Source organism: Melospiza melodia, chromosome 14, assembly GCF_035770615.1.
Source record: "Melospiza melodia melodia isolate bMelMel2 chromosome 14, bMelMel2.pri, whole genome shotgun sequence".
NCBI lineage: Eukaryota > Metazoa > Chordata > Aves > Passeriformes > Passerellidae > Melospiza > Melospiza melodia.
The window spans coordinates 10154638-10171027 of NC_086207.1; the positions used below are offsets into that span (position 1 = coordinate 10154638).

General features: G+C 49.8%; 1 protein-coding gene across 1 annotated transcript in view; it reads right to left on the reverse strand.

Annotated features, from left to right (window-relative positions):
• Positions 1 to 6180: 6180 nt before the first annotated feature.
• The window catches only part of PDLIM4 (PDZ and LIM domain 4), a 44548-nt gene continuing 34338 nt past the window's right edge, over positions 6181 to 16390 (reverse strand). The window contains exons 5-7 of the mRNA XM_063168643.1: positions 13623 to 13780; positions 9835 to 9955; positions 6181 to 8961 (exon numbers count right to left, since the gene is read on the reverse strand). Coding sequence (XP_063024713.1) covers positions 8757 to 8961; positions 9835 to 9955; positions 13623 to 13780 — 484 coding nt within the window. The 3' untranslated portion in view covers positions 6181 to 8756. The remainder of the gene's footprint in view (positions 8962 to 9834; positions 9956 to 13622; positions 13781 to 16390) is intronic.

Below are 16390 nucleotides of genomic sequence, written 5' to 3' on the forward strand. Positions count from 1 at the left end.
ACCGGCAACGGCGGGACCGGGCTGCTGTCTCGGCAGGTGCTGCCGGTGCGAGATCAGCGCCTGGTGGGAGCGTGGCGATGATTCCGCCGCCCCCAGCCTTCCCCGAGCCCCGAATCCCTCCAGTCGGGGAGCCAAAACAGGCTGTCCCCTGTATTGGTGCTGCAAGATGGAGGCACAGCATCGTACCACCCCCGCGGGAGCGGAGCACAGCCGGGCATCACCAGCACCGTTAATGGACGGGCAGCTGGAACAGGAGCCATCAGCTGGGAGCTGCCGGGCTGGCGGGGTCTCTCTGCCCGACTCATCCCACCAAAGGTAGCGACGTCAGAAATGGGAGCCCTCCTCCACACTGGCACAGAGGAAAAACAAGGACCAGACAGCGCTTTAGGAATCGAACGTTCTCACAGCCCCTGAAATCCCGTCCCTAATGCATCCCAGTGCTTTTTCCTAGCAGTGTTTACTCTCGGCAACAGACAAGGTCAGCAGTGTCTGCTCAAGGAGCCTCAAGCAGCTCTGGCCCCGAGAGAGGAGCTTTTAATATTCCCGTCTCCTATCCATTTACTATTCCTGCTCCACACGTGACTCTGGCTTTGCCCACAGTCCCATACGTGGATAGCTGTCAGAGCCATTTCAGAAATTCGAACAACGCTGTCATCTCCTGAAATGACTCGGGGAGCCCTCAGAAACGCGGTGCTGTCTGAAACGAGCACAGTGCTTGCCCTGCTCGGCCAATGCAGCTCCCTGGAGCCGTGAGCAGGGTGCCCGGCTCGGGCTGAGCCCAGACGAGGATGCCCCTGCGCGATGTGCGAGGGCAGGCTGGGAAGCATCGCTCCAGCAGGGATCACAGAGGGCGAGGGGGAGTGTGGGAAGGAAGCACGGAGTGGAAGCCGCGCTGCCTGGGGAGGAGAAGCTTTTGGCAACATTTATCTGCCAGGCAGCGATCTGCTGCTGCTGCTTTGGATGTGGGCGAAGAATTCATGTCATGGGAAGCTTCAGATATCTCCTGTTTGGAGAGGACATCCTCGTGCCAGGCCTGGGCTACTAAGCAGTCTAAGCTGTCCCCAGTGATAAGAGCAGGGTGGGGGCCAGCTGGGACGGATCAGGGGTTCCCAGGCAGCAGCCCTCCACCTGCCCTGCCCCGAGGCTGTGCAAGAACCACAGTAAAATGCAATGCATGCCTGCTCCCGTGAGGAAATTAGGGATGTGGAGTGTATTGTCTTAAGCATTAATGTTAATGCAATCTTAGCAATTATTCAGTCAACAGTAATTTATTACAGAGGACTAATTCGCAGAGCTCAGAAATAACTGTGGTTAGGCTGCAAACTTAGCATATCAAAGGTAGTAGACACAGACTCAGTAAGTGGTAGATGATGTGCTTAGGTTTATCTGGTTTGCAGATGCATGCTTAGCATATTAAAATTGCATGTGTCTGACATGAGAACACCACAGGGTTTTCTCTTATACTGTGAACCTGCATAAATTAGCAGTAATAGAAATCCCTTGTGTTCTAGCCAGCTCTGCCACAGCACCACAAGCTCTTGCTGCAATCACCACAGACCAGAGCTTTTGCTGGGTGTTCCCCAGCTTGCAAAACCCACTTGTGATCCAACATCAGGGATGCTTTAAACCAAGCACGGAGATTATGAAAACTACATGAAACAGTGGCCAGTGAATGGCTTGGACTGTTGTGGAGCAAATTCACTGTAGGGGAAGGACTAGTCCTGGTTCTTGCAAATGACCCTTCTTAAAGAGGTCAGTGCATGTGTCCAGAGAAGGACAACAGAGCTGGGAAAGGAGCTGGAGCACAATTCTGATGAGGGGCTCTGGAGTATGGGAGGCTCAGTGGGGACCTTCGTGCTCTCTACAACTCCCTGAAAAGAGGAGTTGGTGAGGTGGGGGTTGGTCTCTTCTCCCAAGGAACAAGAATAGGAGAGAGGAAATGGCCTCAAGTTGTACCAGGGGAGGTTTAGGTTGGATATTAGAGAAAATTTGTTCGTGACACTGGTAGTGGTGTAGTTACCATCTGCAGAGGGATTTAACAGGCGTGAAGATATGGCACTTGGTGGCATGGTTTAGTGATGGGGGCTTTGGTAGTGCTGGAGGCTTTTTTCACCAAAACAATTCTGTGATTTTACCACAGCCTTATAAAACACACCTATTAGGTATTAGGTATTAGGTAAAGATAAGCTATTAGGTAAAGAGCAGTGTGTGGGAAATGAGCTCAGATTTAAATCCTTTAAATTGAACCCATATGTCAAGGAGCCAGCAGAGAAAAGGAGGAGTACTTTGTTATAGGGGGAGATGAAACAAATCTTTGAATGGCTGAGACACCACCTCTAGTGCAGGCACTTGGTTCTTGTGGAGGCAGGAAGCTGCTCCAATGGCTGCTGGATGCCACAGCTGCCCCCAGCTGTGGAGGAGCCCAGCTCCTGCTCGTGCAGTCACATTACCCTTACCCAGTGTCCCACTGCTGGCATCAGAGCTCCTGCTCTGCTCCAGAGTGGGGTGGTGCTGCCCAAAGCAGCTCTGCTCTTTCTGCCAGGGCAAAAGCCCCTTTGAAGGGACCCTCTGCTGTGGTGAGACAGCTGTGCCACTTTCCCAGTAGCCATCTGGAGAGATGGGAATTAAGAAAGCACAGGATAATTTGGAGTTCTGTGCGTTGCCTAGCACTGGGATCACATGGAAATTTGCTTATCAACAGGGCAAATCAAGGCCCATTTTGTGAGCTGCAGTGTCTCCTCTGAGGGGCTCTGTGCCACATGCTGGAGCTCCTGTGCCACCCTGCTGGAGTGTGGCACAGCCCTGCTCTGGCCGAAGCCCTCCTGCCTACCTGCTGCCCACGCTGGAGCTGGTGATCCCATCCATCAGGGTCACATCCCACTGGACCAAGAGGACTTGGGAAAAGTCATCTTTGGCAGCCTTTAAAAAGGCTCTTGGCTCATCTCAGCCTTTCTGCTCTCCCAGCAGTTCAGTGCAGGTACCCCTTGCAGCAGTGCCAAGAGTTGCCTGAGGCTCACTTGAATCCAGCCTGTGGGACTTGGAGCTCTCAGGGGCATTATGGCCATCACTTCCCAGCTCCTGGTAGTGGTGAATGAACTTCTCTCCTCCTAAGAGGGGCCCAGCAGACAAACATATGGTGTGAATGATTTTTCATCTTATTTGTGGTAGGAATCCTGTAAAAGAGATGGAGTGAGGATGCCTGTCTTTAGCAGGTGTGTGAGGATTTGGTATAAACCCTCCCAGAGCCCACCTTCTCAAGGGCAGTCAGCTTTCTCAATGCTATCCACCAGGCAGGAAGGACTTCAGGAATTTTGCCTGGTGCAATGTCACTCCAGCAGGGGAAGGGACATTGCTTTGGCCCTGGCGAGGACCAGCACTTGCTTCCCGTGCAGCAGGAGCACATCCTGCTTCCCTGGCCCCCAGCCTTCGGGTCAGAGTCAGTGATGTGGGTCAGGGCTGCTTCGGAGCAAGGAACCGCCAGAGAAGAGAGGAGATGCTCAAGCCCATCACTGCGGCGTGAAACGACCTCTCCCGGAGAGATCATTGCCGGACGTTTCCCGAAGTGCTGCCCTCTGGGTGGATTTGGATGTTCTCGCTCAGGAACTTCCTCACCGTGCCGGGACTCCTCACAGAGCGGGCTCTTGTCCCAGCCTGCTGGAAGCCGCTGGATATTTCAGTTTTCATCACTAGATGGAGCAGGAGACAGCACAGCGCAGGGATGGAGCTCTGCCTTGTCCCATGGCCCTGCAGCCAGACAGCTCCTCTGCCCCTCATCCCCTCCCCACATCCTTTACAGCCCGCTGCAGCCCATCTGCCCCCACACACCCTCTATAGCCCCCTGCAGCCCAGGCACACCCACTTACCACCATTTCCCCTACAGATCCCATACATTCCTCTGCACATCGTGTATCCAATGCCCTCCTTTACATCCCCTGCACTCCCCCAGATGTGGGGAAAACCCCTGGGACATGCGGCCTGGGGAGCCAGGATTGTCCATTCCAAGGACAGGTTGGACACCTCTTGGGAGGGTCATGGTGGCTGGTGCTGCCTGGGGACAGGAGCAAGGTGTAAGTGGTCTCTGGAGAGCCCCTCCATCTGGATTTTCCAGTGGTGGTGTCCATGTCCCACTGGTGAACCCAAGCCCTCCCAACCCACGGTCCCACAGTGCCAGCAACTTTGCATCTCCTCAGGGTCCATCAATTTGGGGAAGACACACTCATCACTGGCCTCCTGCAACCCTTCAGGTTTGGGAGTGCAGGACTAAGGTGCTTCTTCAGAAAGTAGTTATTAATAAAGGCAAAAGCCTGAACCAGGCTTGAGCAGAACCTTTGCAGAGTAAAGTGTGGCCCTGTGCACCTGAACTGCCCTGAAATCAGTTCTGGCCCAGCCCAGGCCCTCCCCACTGGGCTCCCTGCATGAGCAACTGCTTTAGGACTACCTAAAAATTCAGAATATTTAAATGTCCTGGGGGAGAAGCTGGTCCTAGCTGGAAGAGCTCTGAGAGTGTTTGCTGGGGAGAAACAAACAACTTGCAGATAAGTTTCTCTAGAATCAGGAGCAGGTTTCTGGGTTTTACTCTATGTGTAAAGGGAAGATTTTTTTCCTCCCTAAAGTAATGAAAATAGCTTCTTTTATACATGAGAAAGGGAAGAGAGGGAACTTTTCCAAAGAGCTTCTTCCCCTCAATCCCCCTCCTATGGCACAGAACATTTATCCTCAGATAAATGGACAAGCTGAGATTTTTTCAGTCCCTGGGGCAGACCAGTAGTAACAAAAGCAAAGTTAAACAACTCCAAACAAAAGCTGCAGCAGAGCAGGGTGTGGTGGTGGAAATAATGCCTGGCTAAGTAAGAAACTTTAATGATACATGGAAAAAGTTAAACAATTAAAACTTGCATCAGTCTGGCCCTGGTCCCACCTCATTTAGTTAATAAATGCTGTGCTTCATCACGGTGGAGCTTGTGCCTCTTTTTTCCTGAAGAAGAGAGGAGGCTCCCAGTGTTGGGCTGGTCAGAGTAGCTGTGTGGGCAGCAGAGGGTCTGGGGGGCCCCAGAGCTGCCCAGGCTCTCTGTACCCCTCAGTCTCACAGTGGGGATCACCCCAAGGGGCTGAAGCCCCCCAGGATCAATGCCCAGGGGAGAAGGGCTGGGGATGGTGGAGGCTAAACCACAGAAATACATCCAACACATGTGTGTGTTCAAGGGTGAATAGAAAACCACTAATTGGAGAGTCATAACCATATTAATTATTTGAATATGTGTACAAATTAGACATAGAGTCACACAGACCCACACTGGAAACTTTTTCTTTCCCCTATGGAAACTTTTTCTGCCACATGCAGAGCCTCAGAGGTTTTGTCTTTTAAATGTTTTAGGCACATACAGACAACAATTTCCATATGTGAACAGTTGCCAAATCAAACCTTTTAGGTTAAATATTGGAGGCACTTACCTCACAGCCCTTCTGACTTTCCCATACACCAGTGGTTTGAATCCCAATCAACTGTTAAAGCCAGACCCACAGAGACTGAGCTACAGAAGCAAACATCCCTCTGACACAGCTGCTAACCCCAGCCTGCCCTCCCCTCCCACTCCCCCACACTCCCACCACCCAGTGGGCTTCTGTACTCCAAGGGCCAGCAGTAACCTCTCCTTGGGAAGGCCCAGCTCACTCCAGCAGTGACAGCAGCAACACCCCAGCACTGCAGAACTGTGGATTCCAGTCTGGTGACAGCCTGGGACATCAGGTGGGAGAAGGATCCCTTGGAGTGTCACTGTGGCTGATTAAACATCACCAAAACCACCGGTTCTTCAGCCTTGTGCAGGAGTAGAGGCAGCAAAGCTCTGAACCATGACAAGGTGAGCTGGGTCCCACTGGTGGAGAGGAGCCAGGCACCAGTGGGGGATCACACAGAGACACAGTGGCCTTTCCCACCTCCACACCTGATAGGATGTAGGATCCCAGGAAGGTCTCAAGTTAAAAAAACCTCACACCAACTCCCCCAAAACATAGACCAAACCTCAAACAAGGTCTCAATGAAATGTGGAAAGCAATTCACATTTGCAATGGCATGGAGATGCAATTTGTATCTCCAAGATGCTTTTTGAAGTTTATCCAGTGTCCTTCTCACCTGGATGCCAGGGGACCCCCACACATACAGACCAGGCAAAGGCCAAGTGATGTGAGACAAAACCCATAATACAATTTTATTTTTTGTTTCATACAAACAGTACCCTCCCCACATTTTACAGAGTTTAACAGCATTATCTGGTGACAGAGAAGGTGACACTTGTGGCTGCTCCTGCAAGCCTCACAACAGGAACAGGGTGGCCTGAAGCCAGGAAACCATGTGCCCTGAGATGGGCCTGTGTGAGGCAGCTCCAAGCTCTGCAGGGGGATCAGGTGAATGGATTACTCCTAAGAAAGGGTATCATGAGATGCCATGTGAAAATATTGATTTGAGGGAACTTGGGATCATTAGAAGAACAGCTCCATGCCCAGCATTCCACTGGTGTGGCAGCCAAGCAAGACCACCAAGGGTGCCCTGGCAGCAGCCTGCTCAGCTGGGTGTTTAAAATGAGGGCAATGAACCCACTTATGAACTTCTTGGTGCTCCCTGTATCAGGGCTGCAGATTCCTGGCATCCTGCAGGACATGGCCACCATGCAAGTAGAGTCAAATGGGGACAAGAGCCTCAGGGAGTGACAAACAGCACCACTGGCAGCTCCAACTGCCTGCCTGGAAACAAGGAAGGGCATCCTGTGCTATTCATGTTGGGAGTCTTCCATCATGCAGCTGGGCTGTATTCAGTCCTGGATTTTGGTGAAGCTTGAACTCTCAAGCTACAGGCACCAGAGCTCAAACCAGCAATGTATAAGGATAATAGAGGAATTCAGAATAAATGTTTCTGACAAGGGCACTCCAAGGAGCTCCAAGCAGAGCCCTGCAAACCAGGGCAGTAATACTTCCCACCTGATTACCACCTCCTCCTTTACACTTGTCCCAAACATTCCCCCCTTCAGAGGGTCCAACTGACCAAGCAAGGCCATGCAAATACAAGAAAAACATGGTTCAGAACTGTGATAAAATTTCCACATTTCTTGTACTTTAATAATTAAAAATTCCTGATGGCAGAAGGAGGAGAATGTCCTCTGGATGTCCCCCTGCTAGCAGGAATGCACAGAGCCAGCATCCCTGTGGTACCCAGCTGGAGGGGGCCCAGGCTGCTGGGAGGCTGCAGGACATGGGGCAGGAGCTGCTGTGTCTCTGTAAAGCACTGCATGAAGAGGTCTAGATGAAGACCAGTAACACCCTAAAATCCCTTCTGGGGTGCAGAACCTGTAGGAAGAAATTACCTGCTCATCTAGGATCATGCTCCCAATCCTGTACCAATCCCCAATTTTCCCTCTTATGGAGAGCCAGGAGAGAAAGGGGTGCTTTGCCCATCACTCCATTTCTTATTTTCCTTTTCCATGGAAGGAAAGCAAGCACAAGCATTTATTTTTCTCCCCCACATCCTTTCTCTCTCAAAATAAGGAGGAAGAAGACTGAGGCTGTTGCAAAGCAGAAATAACCTCGTGGTACCAAAGACACAGCTCCCATCACTTTGCACAGCAGTACCCAGCAGCTGAGCAAGTCAGCTCCCTCTCTCCTTCCTCTAATATGAAAAAACCACATTTCTCTAACAAAGAAACATTTCAAGAGCCACTAAATCTTTTCCCTGTAAAATAAAGTGGATGATGGACCTGGCTGAAAGCACAGCCTTAGGAGATGGGTATGAACACAATCCTGCTGCCCTGGGACCTGGGGCTCACCCAAGCTCCGGTTATTCCCTAAGTGCCTGGAGGGATTTTATCACCCCCTCTCTGCTGGGAGGCAGACCCAGATAGCAGCAATCTGAGGATTTAGAAATAAAGGACTGTAAAATTACAGCAAAAATTGGGGAATAGTCACAATGGCCAAAGCAAAGGCAGCTGTGGGCAGAAATGTAGGAGGTGGGGATAATCAAAGGGTGCTCCAGACTGCTGCAGTGTCCCTTCAAGGTGTGCTTGAGTCATTAGATAACAGAATAACAGAATTAGGAGTAGAAGGAGGAAGAAAAAGGCCTCATGACACACTCAGTGTGGAGATCTCTTGGGAACTTGAATCAGTCCTTGGCAGCCTCAAACTGCACTGCCCTGGTCCAGAGAGTCTCACTGTAATTACTGTTTTAAGAGACCAACCTTCCTTGGCACATCTGCTGGGATGCAGCTGAGTGAGGCACCCACTGGGTATTGTCCTGACTCTCGGGGTTGGTTTTTAATCACTGGGCAGCCATGGGACAGGAGATTAGGGTCAGGACATAAGAGACAGCTTCTTTTGTTAAAGTGCCTTATTTTCTTTGAGCTTTTAAAACATCTTCTAAAACATCTTCAGTAGAAGGAGGGCACAAAAAAAAAAAAAGGAAAATAAAAAGGAATACAGGTTTTATATGAAAGAGAGTAGAGAATTAATCAATATTTACACAGATCTTGGATAAGATTACAGCACAGACTAATAACCCAACACAGCAAAAAGCAGAGTGTCAAAAAGAAGGGCAAAACCTGTTTGAATGCTTTCAACACCATTCCCCGGAGATCCCAAGTGTAAACGGTTTTATCTAGGAAAAGGCATTTGAACTTGGGCTTTGGTCATGGGGGTTGATTACAGCCCCAGTGCTTGCAGCTGGCAGGAGGACGTGGGTGGGCCACCCCACCTCTCCAGAGCACAGCCCAGCCTTAGACGAGTTCAACTTTGGCGTTTGGATAAACAGCCACCACGTCATATCCTTCGGGGGGCTTAACCCTCTCCTTGGCGTGTGTCTCGCAGTACAGCTGCTCCTCGATGAAGAAATACCCCCTCTGCTTCAGGTTGAGGCCACAGTCGTCACACATGAAGCACTCAGGGTGGTAGAGCTTGTCCCGAGCCTTGACGATGGTGCCCCTGCGAGAGATCCGGAGAGCTCGAGTGAGGTGGAGGAACGAGGAGCATGAACAGCTTTTCCTGCTGCCTCAAGTGAAACAGTAAAGTGGAGGAAAGCAGCGTGCAGGGACATGTAAGGGTGTTATCAGGGCTTCTCAGCCCACCCAAAGCTGCCACCTCACTCCAGGTGTGGCTTCACTGTGCTTCTGCAGGCAGGGTGCTCCACACCCAGCAGCACTGCTCCACAGCTTGGTGCAAAACAGAGCCCTGAGTATCTACACTCAGCCTGGATCTGAAAATCATCTGCAAGGACTGGGGCTGAGCACTTGCAGACACTATGACTTGTGGAACAGACCCTCACTCACAGCTCCAGCAACAATACCACTGCAGGCACAGCTCACACTCAGCCAGCAAATTTGGCTTGAGCAGGATGTAAATTACAGCAGAACATAAATTACAACAGGTCACAAATTACAACCAACAAAGCATAAAACCACCTATACTATCTGAAACAAACATCCATCTGTCAGAGAGTAACTCTTCAAGAAACAAACAAACCAGCTGTCTTCTTCTCAACACTCAAGGTGTTTCTCCCACAGCCCTTGTAAGGCAGTGAAGGAGTGCTTGGTGCTGTGGTGCTATTCATAGTCCCTGGGCAGCTACTATGATAAGCAGGGCACAAACCATCCCATAAATCATCCCTTGCGAGATTCCCTTAAAAGGGGCAATCCAAACTGCATTGCTCAGGTTTAGATATGGTTAGAAAAAGCCAGAAAGGGATTCAAGGTATTCTGCTATAAATTCTAACCCACGTGCCTGGCAGGACCCAACCCAGCCACGTCCCAGTGTCACTGTCCCCACTGCACAGGGGCCCTGGTGAGGCAGGACACTTACACAATGCCATTCCTGCAGCGGGTGCACTCGGGGAGCATCTGCAGCCCAGACATGGGGCCACCAAGCTTTGGCACCGGGGACTTGATGTTCCGGGGGTTGCTCAGTTTGTCGAGTTTTTCACCTGCCAAGAATTATAAAGACACAGATTAAAAACTTGGCCTTTCAGAGCTGTTTTTTCCCCTCTTCTTTCTTATTCTTCCTTTTTTTTTCCTTTTCCCTTACAGAGTCAGATGGAGCCTGCATGTCATACTAGAACCTGCAATTCCTTGGAAGTTCCAGGACAGCACCAGGTCAACAGACACAGACCTTGTCAAAATGCAGAGCAGCTGTGATCTAGAGATGGGAAGTTAATTTGGCTATAATAGTACTTAGTTAAAAATCATAAAGTGAAGAGCTCAGAAAAGTCACTCCTCCCCATCCCCCCACCAAAAAAAAAGTTCCATCCATGAAAGAATTTCAGAGAATGAGGCAAATTGAACCTAACAATAATAGAATCATGTGCACTTTTCTTCCTAGAGCACACATTTAAGCTCAAATAATATAAATCAAAATACTGTGATAGAAGATAAGGTCTTCTGAGGCACCAGACCTCCTTTAATGAAGGTCCAGCAACAGGAAAGGAAGCAATGAAGATTTTGTGCATATGAAAAATATCATAGCAGAATTTTCAGTGTTGCTGCTCCCACTCCCTACAGACCCTCTACCATCTGCCCTTCAATTCTGGACAACAACAACATGCTTGTTGCCAACTCCTGGGGTACTTAAAAGCTTCCAGTATTGACTGCATGGTTTTCCACAGCTGACAACTGACTGGGTCTGTTTGGCATATATTGATCTATGGTGCCTCTGTGATTGCCTAAGGTCATAGAAAGGAAAGGCTCATGAAGAAGGACCACCTGGCTCACAGTTTGGAAAAGCAGCAGAGGAGCTCTTGGATGAACAAGTCTTCTCCAGAGTTCTAATATGCCACACACTCCCTGAGCATCCAAGGTGTTTCAGTCCAGGGTCCACTGTAAACATGGGCTTCAAGTCCTGATGCCCAGCAGGTCTCAGTAGGCCACAAGCACTTTCTGACCTAGGTACCTGCACATACTCTGTGCCAGTTTTGGCAGCTTCAGAGCAAAATCCAGTGTAAGTGCCTCCCATGGCTCCAGAAGCATCTCTGCCTTTCCTAAAGGGAATTTTGAGTACCTGGAGCCTGATGCATCATCACTGCTGGTTGCTCACAGCCCTGAGGCAGGGTCACACCACAGATACATTCTGAAGGGCATTACTCAGAACAGAGACCCCTGCTCTCCAGGAGTGTTTATTGTCCTGGGCCCAGATGGGAAGGAGGGTGTACCCCTGACTCATCCCCTGGGGTGCACAGGCACCTTCCCACCACAGCCCCCCTCTCCAGCCATGGCTCTGACACAGAGGCCAATGCTGCCAGCAGTGCCAGCTGAGGGGGTAAAACCAAAAGGACCAACTTCCCACCAGACCCCACCTCCCCAAAACACAGCACGGTGTTGGGCAATGCTCTATGAAAGAGCATGAATGCTCTATGAAAGAGCTTTCATACATGCAGGAGTGACTGCCCAAGAGCAGAGCAGGGCTACTCCACCAGAGGAGTACTTGGCTGGCTCCAGCCAAGCCCCTTGGTGAATCCTTCCGCTGCCTTGCTGGGAATAAACTGAAGCAACTGCTCAAGCTGCTGGCTTCTCCCAGCATGAGACACAGCATGCTTGGACTAGACAGGCTCATCTGCCAACATTTAACAGTTAAGCTGTCACTGCCTCTCATGCAGAGTGCTTGCATAAGCTGCTTAAAAAAGGAAAGAAGGGAAAAAAAAAAAAAAAAAAAGGGATTTTACAGCAAAATGAACCCTGCAGAGAAAGCTGCTTCCCATCTTCCTGAACTGTGTATCATTTCCTTCTATTTACCAGCCCAGTCTCATGGTGATTTATGGTCTTCAGCAAGGCAGTAAAATGCTTTAACTCCACAGCCCCCACCATGCCATCCATGTTATGGCTGGAGTTTTTTGTCCTTTCTGGGTTATGGGTGTATATGAGAGTGGGCACTGCTCCCTAAGGGTGTGGGATAGGGCTAAAATGCTTCCAGTAGGAATACATTCTATATAAAACAGATTGTTGTCCAAGACACTCAGCTCCTTGGGAGAGGAGAGCTTGACTTTAAAAGGACAATGCAGAGCAGGCTCAGGTCAAAATGTGTAATTTTAGGCTTAAGGATAAAGGAGCAGGGGTGGCAGCTGTAAAACAAACCCAGCAGGAACACTTAGGATTGAAAACGTGCTGGAACATCACAGAGCTTCATGCCAAGCAGAGATGCTTTTCACCTAATTTCTCATCCCTTGTGAAATAAACAGGGTTGGAATGACCAAGGCGTAAGTGAGGCTGTGCCAGCAGGCAGTCACACATCCCCTCCACACTACTGAGAGGGAGAATGGTGGAACCCAGGTGACAGTGACTGCTCCAGCCTGGCTGGTACCAAATACAACATACTGGCTGGTACCAAAAGCAGCCTGTCAGGCTGCAGTCAAACACACAGTGTTGCACTGGTGATAGGTTAGAGCCAGAGAATGCTGATGAACACCTATCCAGGACTGGCTGCACAGTCCCAGGATGTGGGGATTTGTCCTGGCACCTCTTTGTTCCCCAGCCTTTTCTTTCTCCCTTCCTCTTAGCACTGGGTTTCTGCCAGCCCAGTGCTGCAGGATGCAGGGGGAGGCAGGAGCAAACCAGCAAAGCTTGAATTTTGTTCCCTTTCCCTGGGACAGAGAAGGGAGGAAGGCAGCAGCATTACTAATTGGGATTAACACAGTCACTTCCCATTTACTTCTTCCTAACAAGGTGACTGGAGAAGAAGCAGATTTGTCCTTGCTCCTGGAGGTCTTGAAGGACCTGAAGGTCCAACTGAGGCTTGTATTTAACATCCATCCAAGGACTTTAATACTGCCAATCCAGAGGTTGTATTACTAATATAAAATACAATAACATACCCAGTGCTTCTGAGGTTGAATCTATCTCATGCTTTGCAACTATGGCTCAGTCCCACTGAGAAAACCAATACTGGTGGAATTCCATGGTGATCAGAAGTTACCTGCAATTGTGCTTCTAGTGAAGCAAGAATCAACATCCTTCTAGTCAAAGAACAGACTTCTCCAACATTTGACACAAACAAACTGAAATGCAACAGCCCAACTCACTACCTCTCACGGCTCCATAATGAGATTTACAGCAGTTGGTATCTTCTCATAAAAGATATGTTCCTGGATTCACATGATTGCAGTATGGGGCCCTTGGAAGGAAACAGAAAGAGGGGTCTTGCCCTGTAAAGCAAAGCCTAAAAATTTGAACATAAAAGCTCCAATAGACTTGACCGTGAAAGGCAAATAAAATAAAAAAGAAGCTGAAATGTATAGATTGGGGATCTTATTATTTAATGTGTTAACAACATGGGCAGGAAGCTGTGACAGACCTGAGAAGTGAGCCAAGAGCTCCTGATCTCTATCCCTGCCTTGCTGAGGACCATCCCACGTCCTTATGCAAATGCCATTTACTTAACCAGACCAGGTTCTCCAACAGTGATCTTACACAACTGCTTAGGGCCATCACATCTCATAAACCATCTCAGAAAACAGCTGCCACGCTGCTTACAAATCCAGCTTTCACACGGTGCTCAAGTCAGTCACAAAATCTGGTAAACAGGAGTATGTGAAACACTGATTTGAAGCCTGCCATCCCAGTGGGTCTCCTCACAGGAGGGTGCTTGGGTGCCAACCCCCTTACCATTCTCACTGGCCTCCAACATGCCCTGCAAGTACCGGAAGGATCCAGACTGCTTTGGCTCTGAAACGGGCTTTTCATAATCCTGGAGCATCTTGTAGACATCGGACTCCACATCAATCCCATTTCTGTTCCGTGGGAGAGACTTCACGGGGTCAATGCTGGTTTAAAGCAAAGAAAGAAAGGCTCAAGTCAAACAGAAACAGCTACTGTCAGCTCATCAGGGAGGTACTGAAATCTCCACATTCCCACAGATTCAATTAAGCACCTCTGTTTTCATGTGTTTCCCTGCCTGGAGGTATGTCTGGCACAGGAACAGTTGCTGAACCGAGGAGGTTAAACTTGTTCCCTGTTGGGCTCCCATTGAGCAACACAGCAAGGGCTGGCCCAGTTACCAGATGCCTTCAGGAAAGAAGGCAGCTGCTTGCAAATGCTGTAAATTGCTTTGCTACCCATGGAATTTATTGATAAAATGGGAAAAAAACACGCATTTCATTAACTGTGTAGGGCCAGAGCATGCACCCACCCCTTGTAAGGGCATCTGGAGAGCATGTGCCAGGCAGGACAGCAAAATCCCTCACCACCCACAAGTGCTTCCTGTGAAGCTGGTGTTACTGTAGGTACATCACAAACACAGAGCACAGCTTAACTGAGAAAACCACCTCACCAGGGAGGGGGACACTGGGGCTGCCCTGTAACCCCCACCTCCTGCCTTCAGCCTGGAGCTGCTCCTGCTCTGTATGAGGAGCGTTTGGGATGCACAGACAACAAATAGCAATTTAAACCATTATTTCAGTCCAAAACATCAAAAAATGAAAAGCATGGTCTGGAATCAAATATATTTCAGGTATATGCTTAAATGTCCTGCTGAGAAAAGCTGAATCCAAGTGCTGTTGTGCTCCAGAGGCCCCAACACACAGCACAGCTCCAGGGGAAGGGGCTCCTCTTCCTTTTTATAGAGCAGGTCATCAAGGTCATTATAAAACCAGTAAAAACAGCAAGAGCCCTGAACTCCATCAGCTTCACATACTTTAGCTATCATCTGGATCATTTTCTCCACCAGTGTTATATTCATGTCTGCTTAAACAAATAAACAAAAGAAATAACATTCACTTTCAAAGAAAGAAAGAAGGAAGGAGAAAAAAACCTCCAGCAAAAGTCACTTTCAGAGAATGGCTACAGCTCCATATTCTGGTAGTGACTCTCCAGCAACTCTGCTCCCTGTGGGAGGTGAGGACCAGCCTGGGTGGTGCAGAGCCATGGACCCATCCCTGTGACTCCCAACCAGTCCAAACCCTGCAGGTGTGCTCCCAGTGCTTCTCTACCCTGCTACAGCTCACTCCTACGTGAATTCACACATTGTCAATGGCAAAGGGCAGGTTTTGGCCACCTGTGTTAATTTGGCACAACCTGGTTTGTTGGTAGCAGCAGGGAGGGGGCCCCACAAGGGTAGCGTCTGTGAGAAGCTGCTGGAAGCTTCCACCATGTCTGACAGAGCCAATCTCTGATGGCTCTGAAGTTGGACATGCTGCTGGCCCAATTAGAGAGGTTGGTAACGCCTCAGTGATGACATATTTAAGTAGAAAATCAAAACGATGCAGGGGCAGATTTTCCAGGGATAGTGAGGCACTGCAATGGGGGTCCATCCCTGGCCCGGCTTGTGGCGGTACACGGCCATGGCTGCAGCCACCTTGGCACGGCCCATGGTGAGCCTTGCCCTGCCTGCCCAGCCATGCCTGCCCAGCCACGCTGTGGGCAGGGGGGCAAAGGGGCACCAGTGGCTTCTCCTTCCTCATGCCCTGCAGACATTAAACAGCGCCAGGGCCGCGGCCGTCACTGCTGGAAACATGGCGGCAGGGCCTGGCCTGTGGTGGAAACATGGCCAGAGACTCCCTCACACAGAACCTAGACAAAATCGACCTCTCAGTGCTGTGGGATCCTAGAAAAATTTTTGAATTAGTGGAACTTGTTGGCAATGGTATCTACGAGCAGCAGCTTTTCTTCTAGTCAGAGAAGAGGAAGAAATGAGGACGTGTGAGGGAAAACAACATGGCGGCACCAAGGTCAGTGGAAAAACAAAGAGGGTGAGGAGGTGCTCCAGGTGTTGGAGCCAAAATTCCTTTGCAAGCTCTGGTAAAGGCTGTGATGAAACAAACTGTCCCCCCTGTAATGCAGGTAGCCCATGGGGGATGCAGATCCACTCACAGCCCATGGGGAAAGTGCTCACGGCAGAGTGGGTGGATGGCAGAGAAAGCTGAGGTCCAGTGGGAGACCCGAATGGAGAGAGGGCTCCTGCTTCCAGCGACACAGAGAGGGGCCTGGCTGCCAAACTAGAGCAGCCTATCCTTAGGACTGCACCCTGTGGATGAGTGACCCAGGCCACTGCAGTTTTGGGAACACTTGTTTGCCTGTGGGAGGGACTCACAGTATAGCAGAGAATAGACTTCTCTCCCTGAGAGAACAGAAAATCTCAGGTGCTGAACTGGCCAAAACCCCCAAACCCTGTTTTGTCCTGTGCTGTCACTGGGAAAGGAGGGCTGGGGGGGGGGGGGGGGTGGGGATAGGTGTTTTAAAGGCTTATTTTACTTCTCATTAGCCTCCTTTTACTCTGTTAATAATCAATTTACTTCTTACCTATAAATTTGAACCTGTATTGCCCTTAGAGTGTTTTCTCCCAGTCCTCATCTCAACTCATGAGCCCTTTGTTATTTCTTTTTCCCTCTCCTCTACCCAGCTGAAAGCAAGAGAGGGTAAGCAAGTGATTTTAGTGG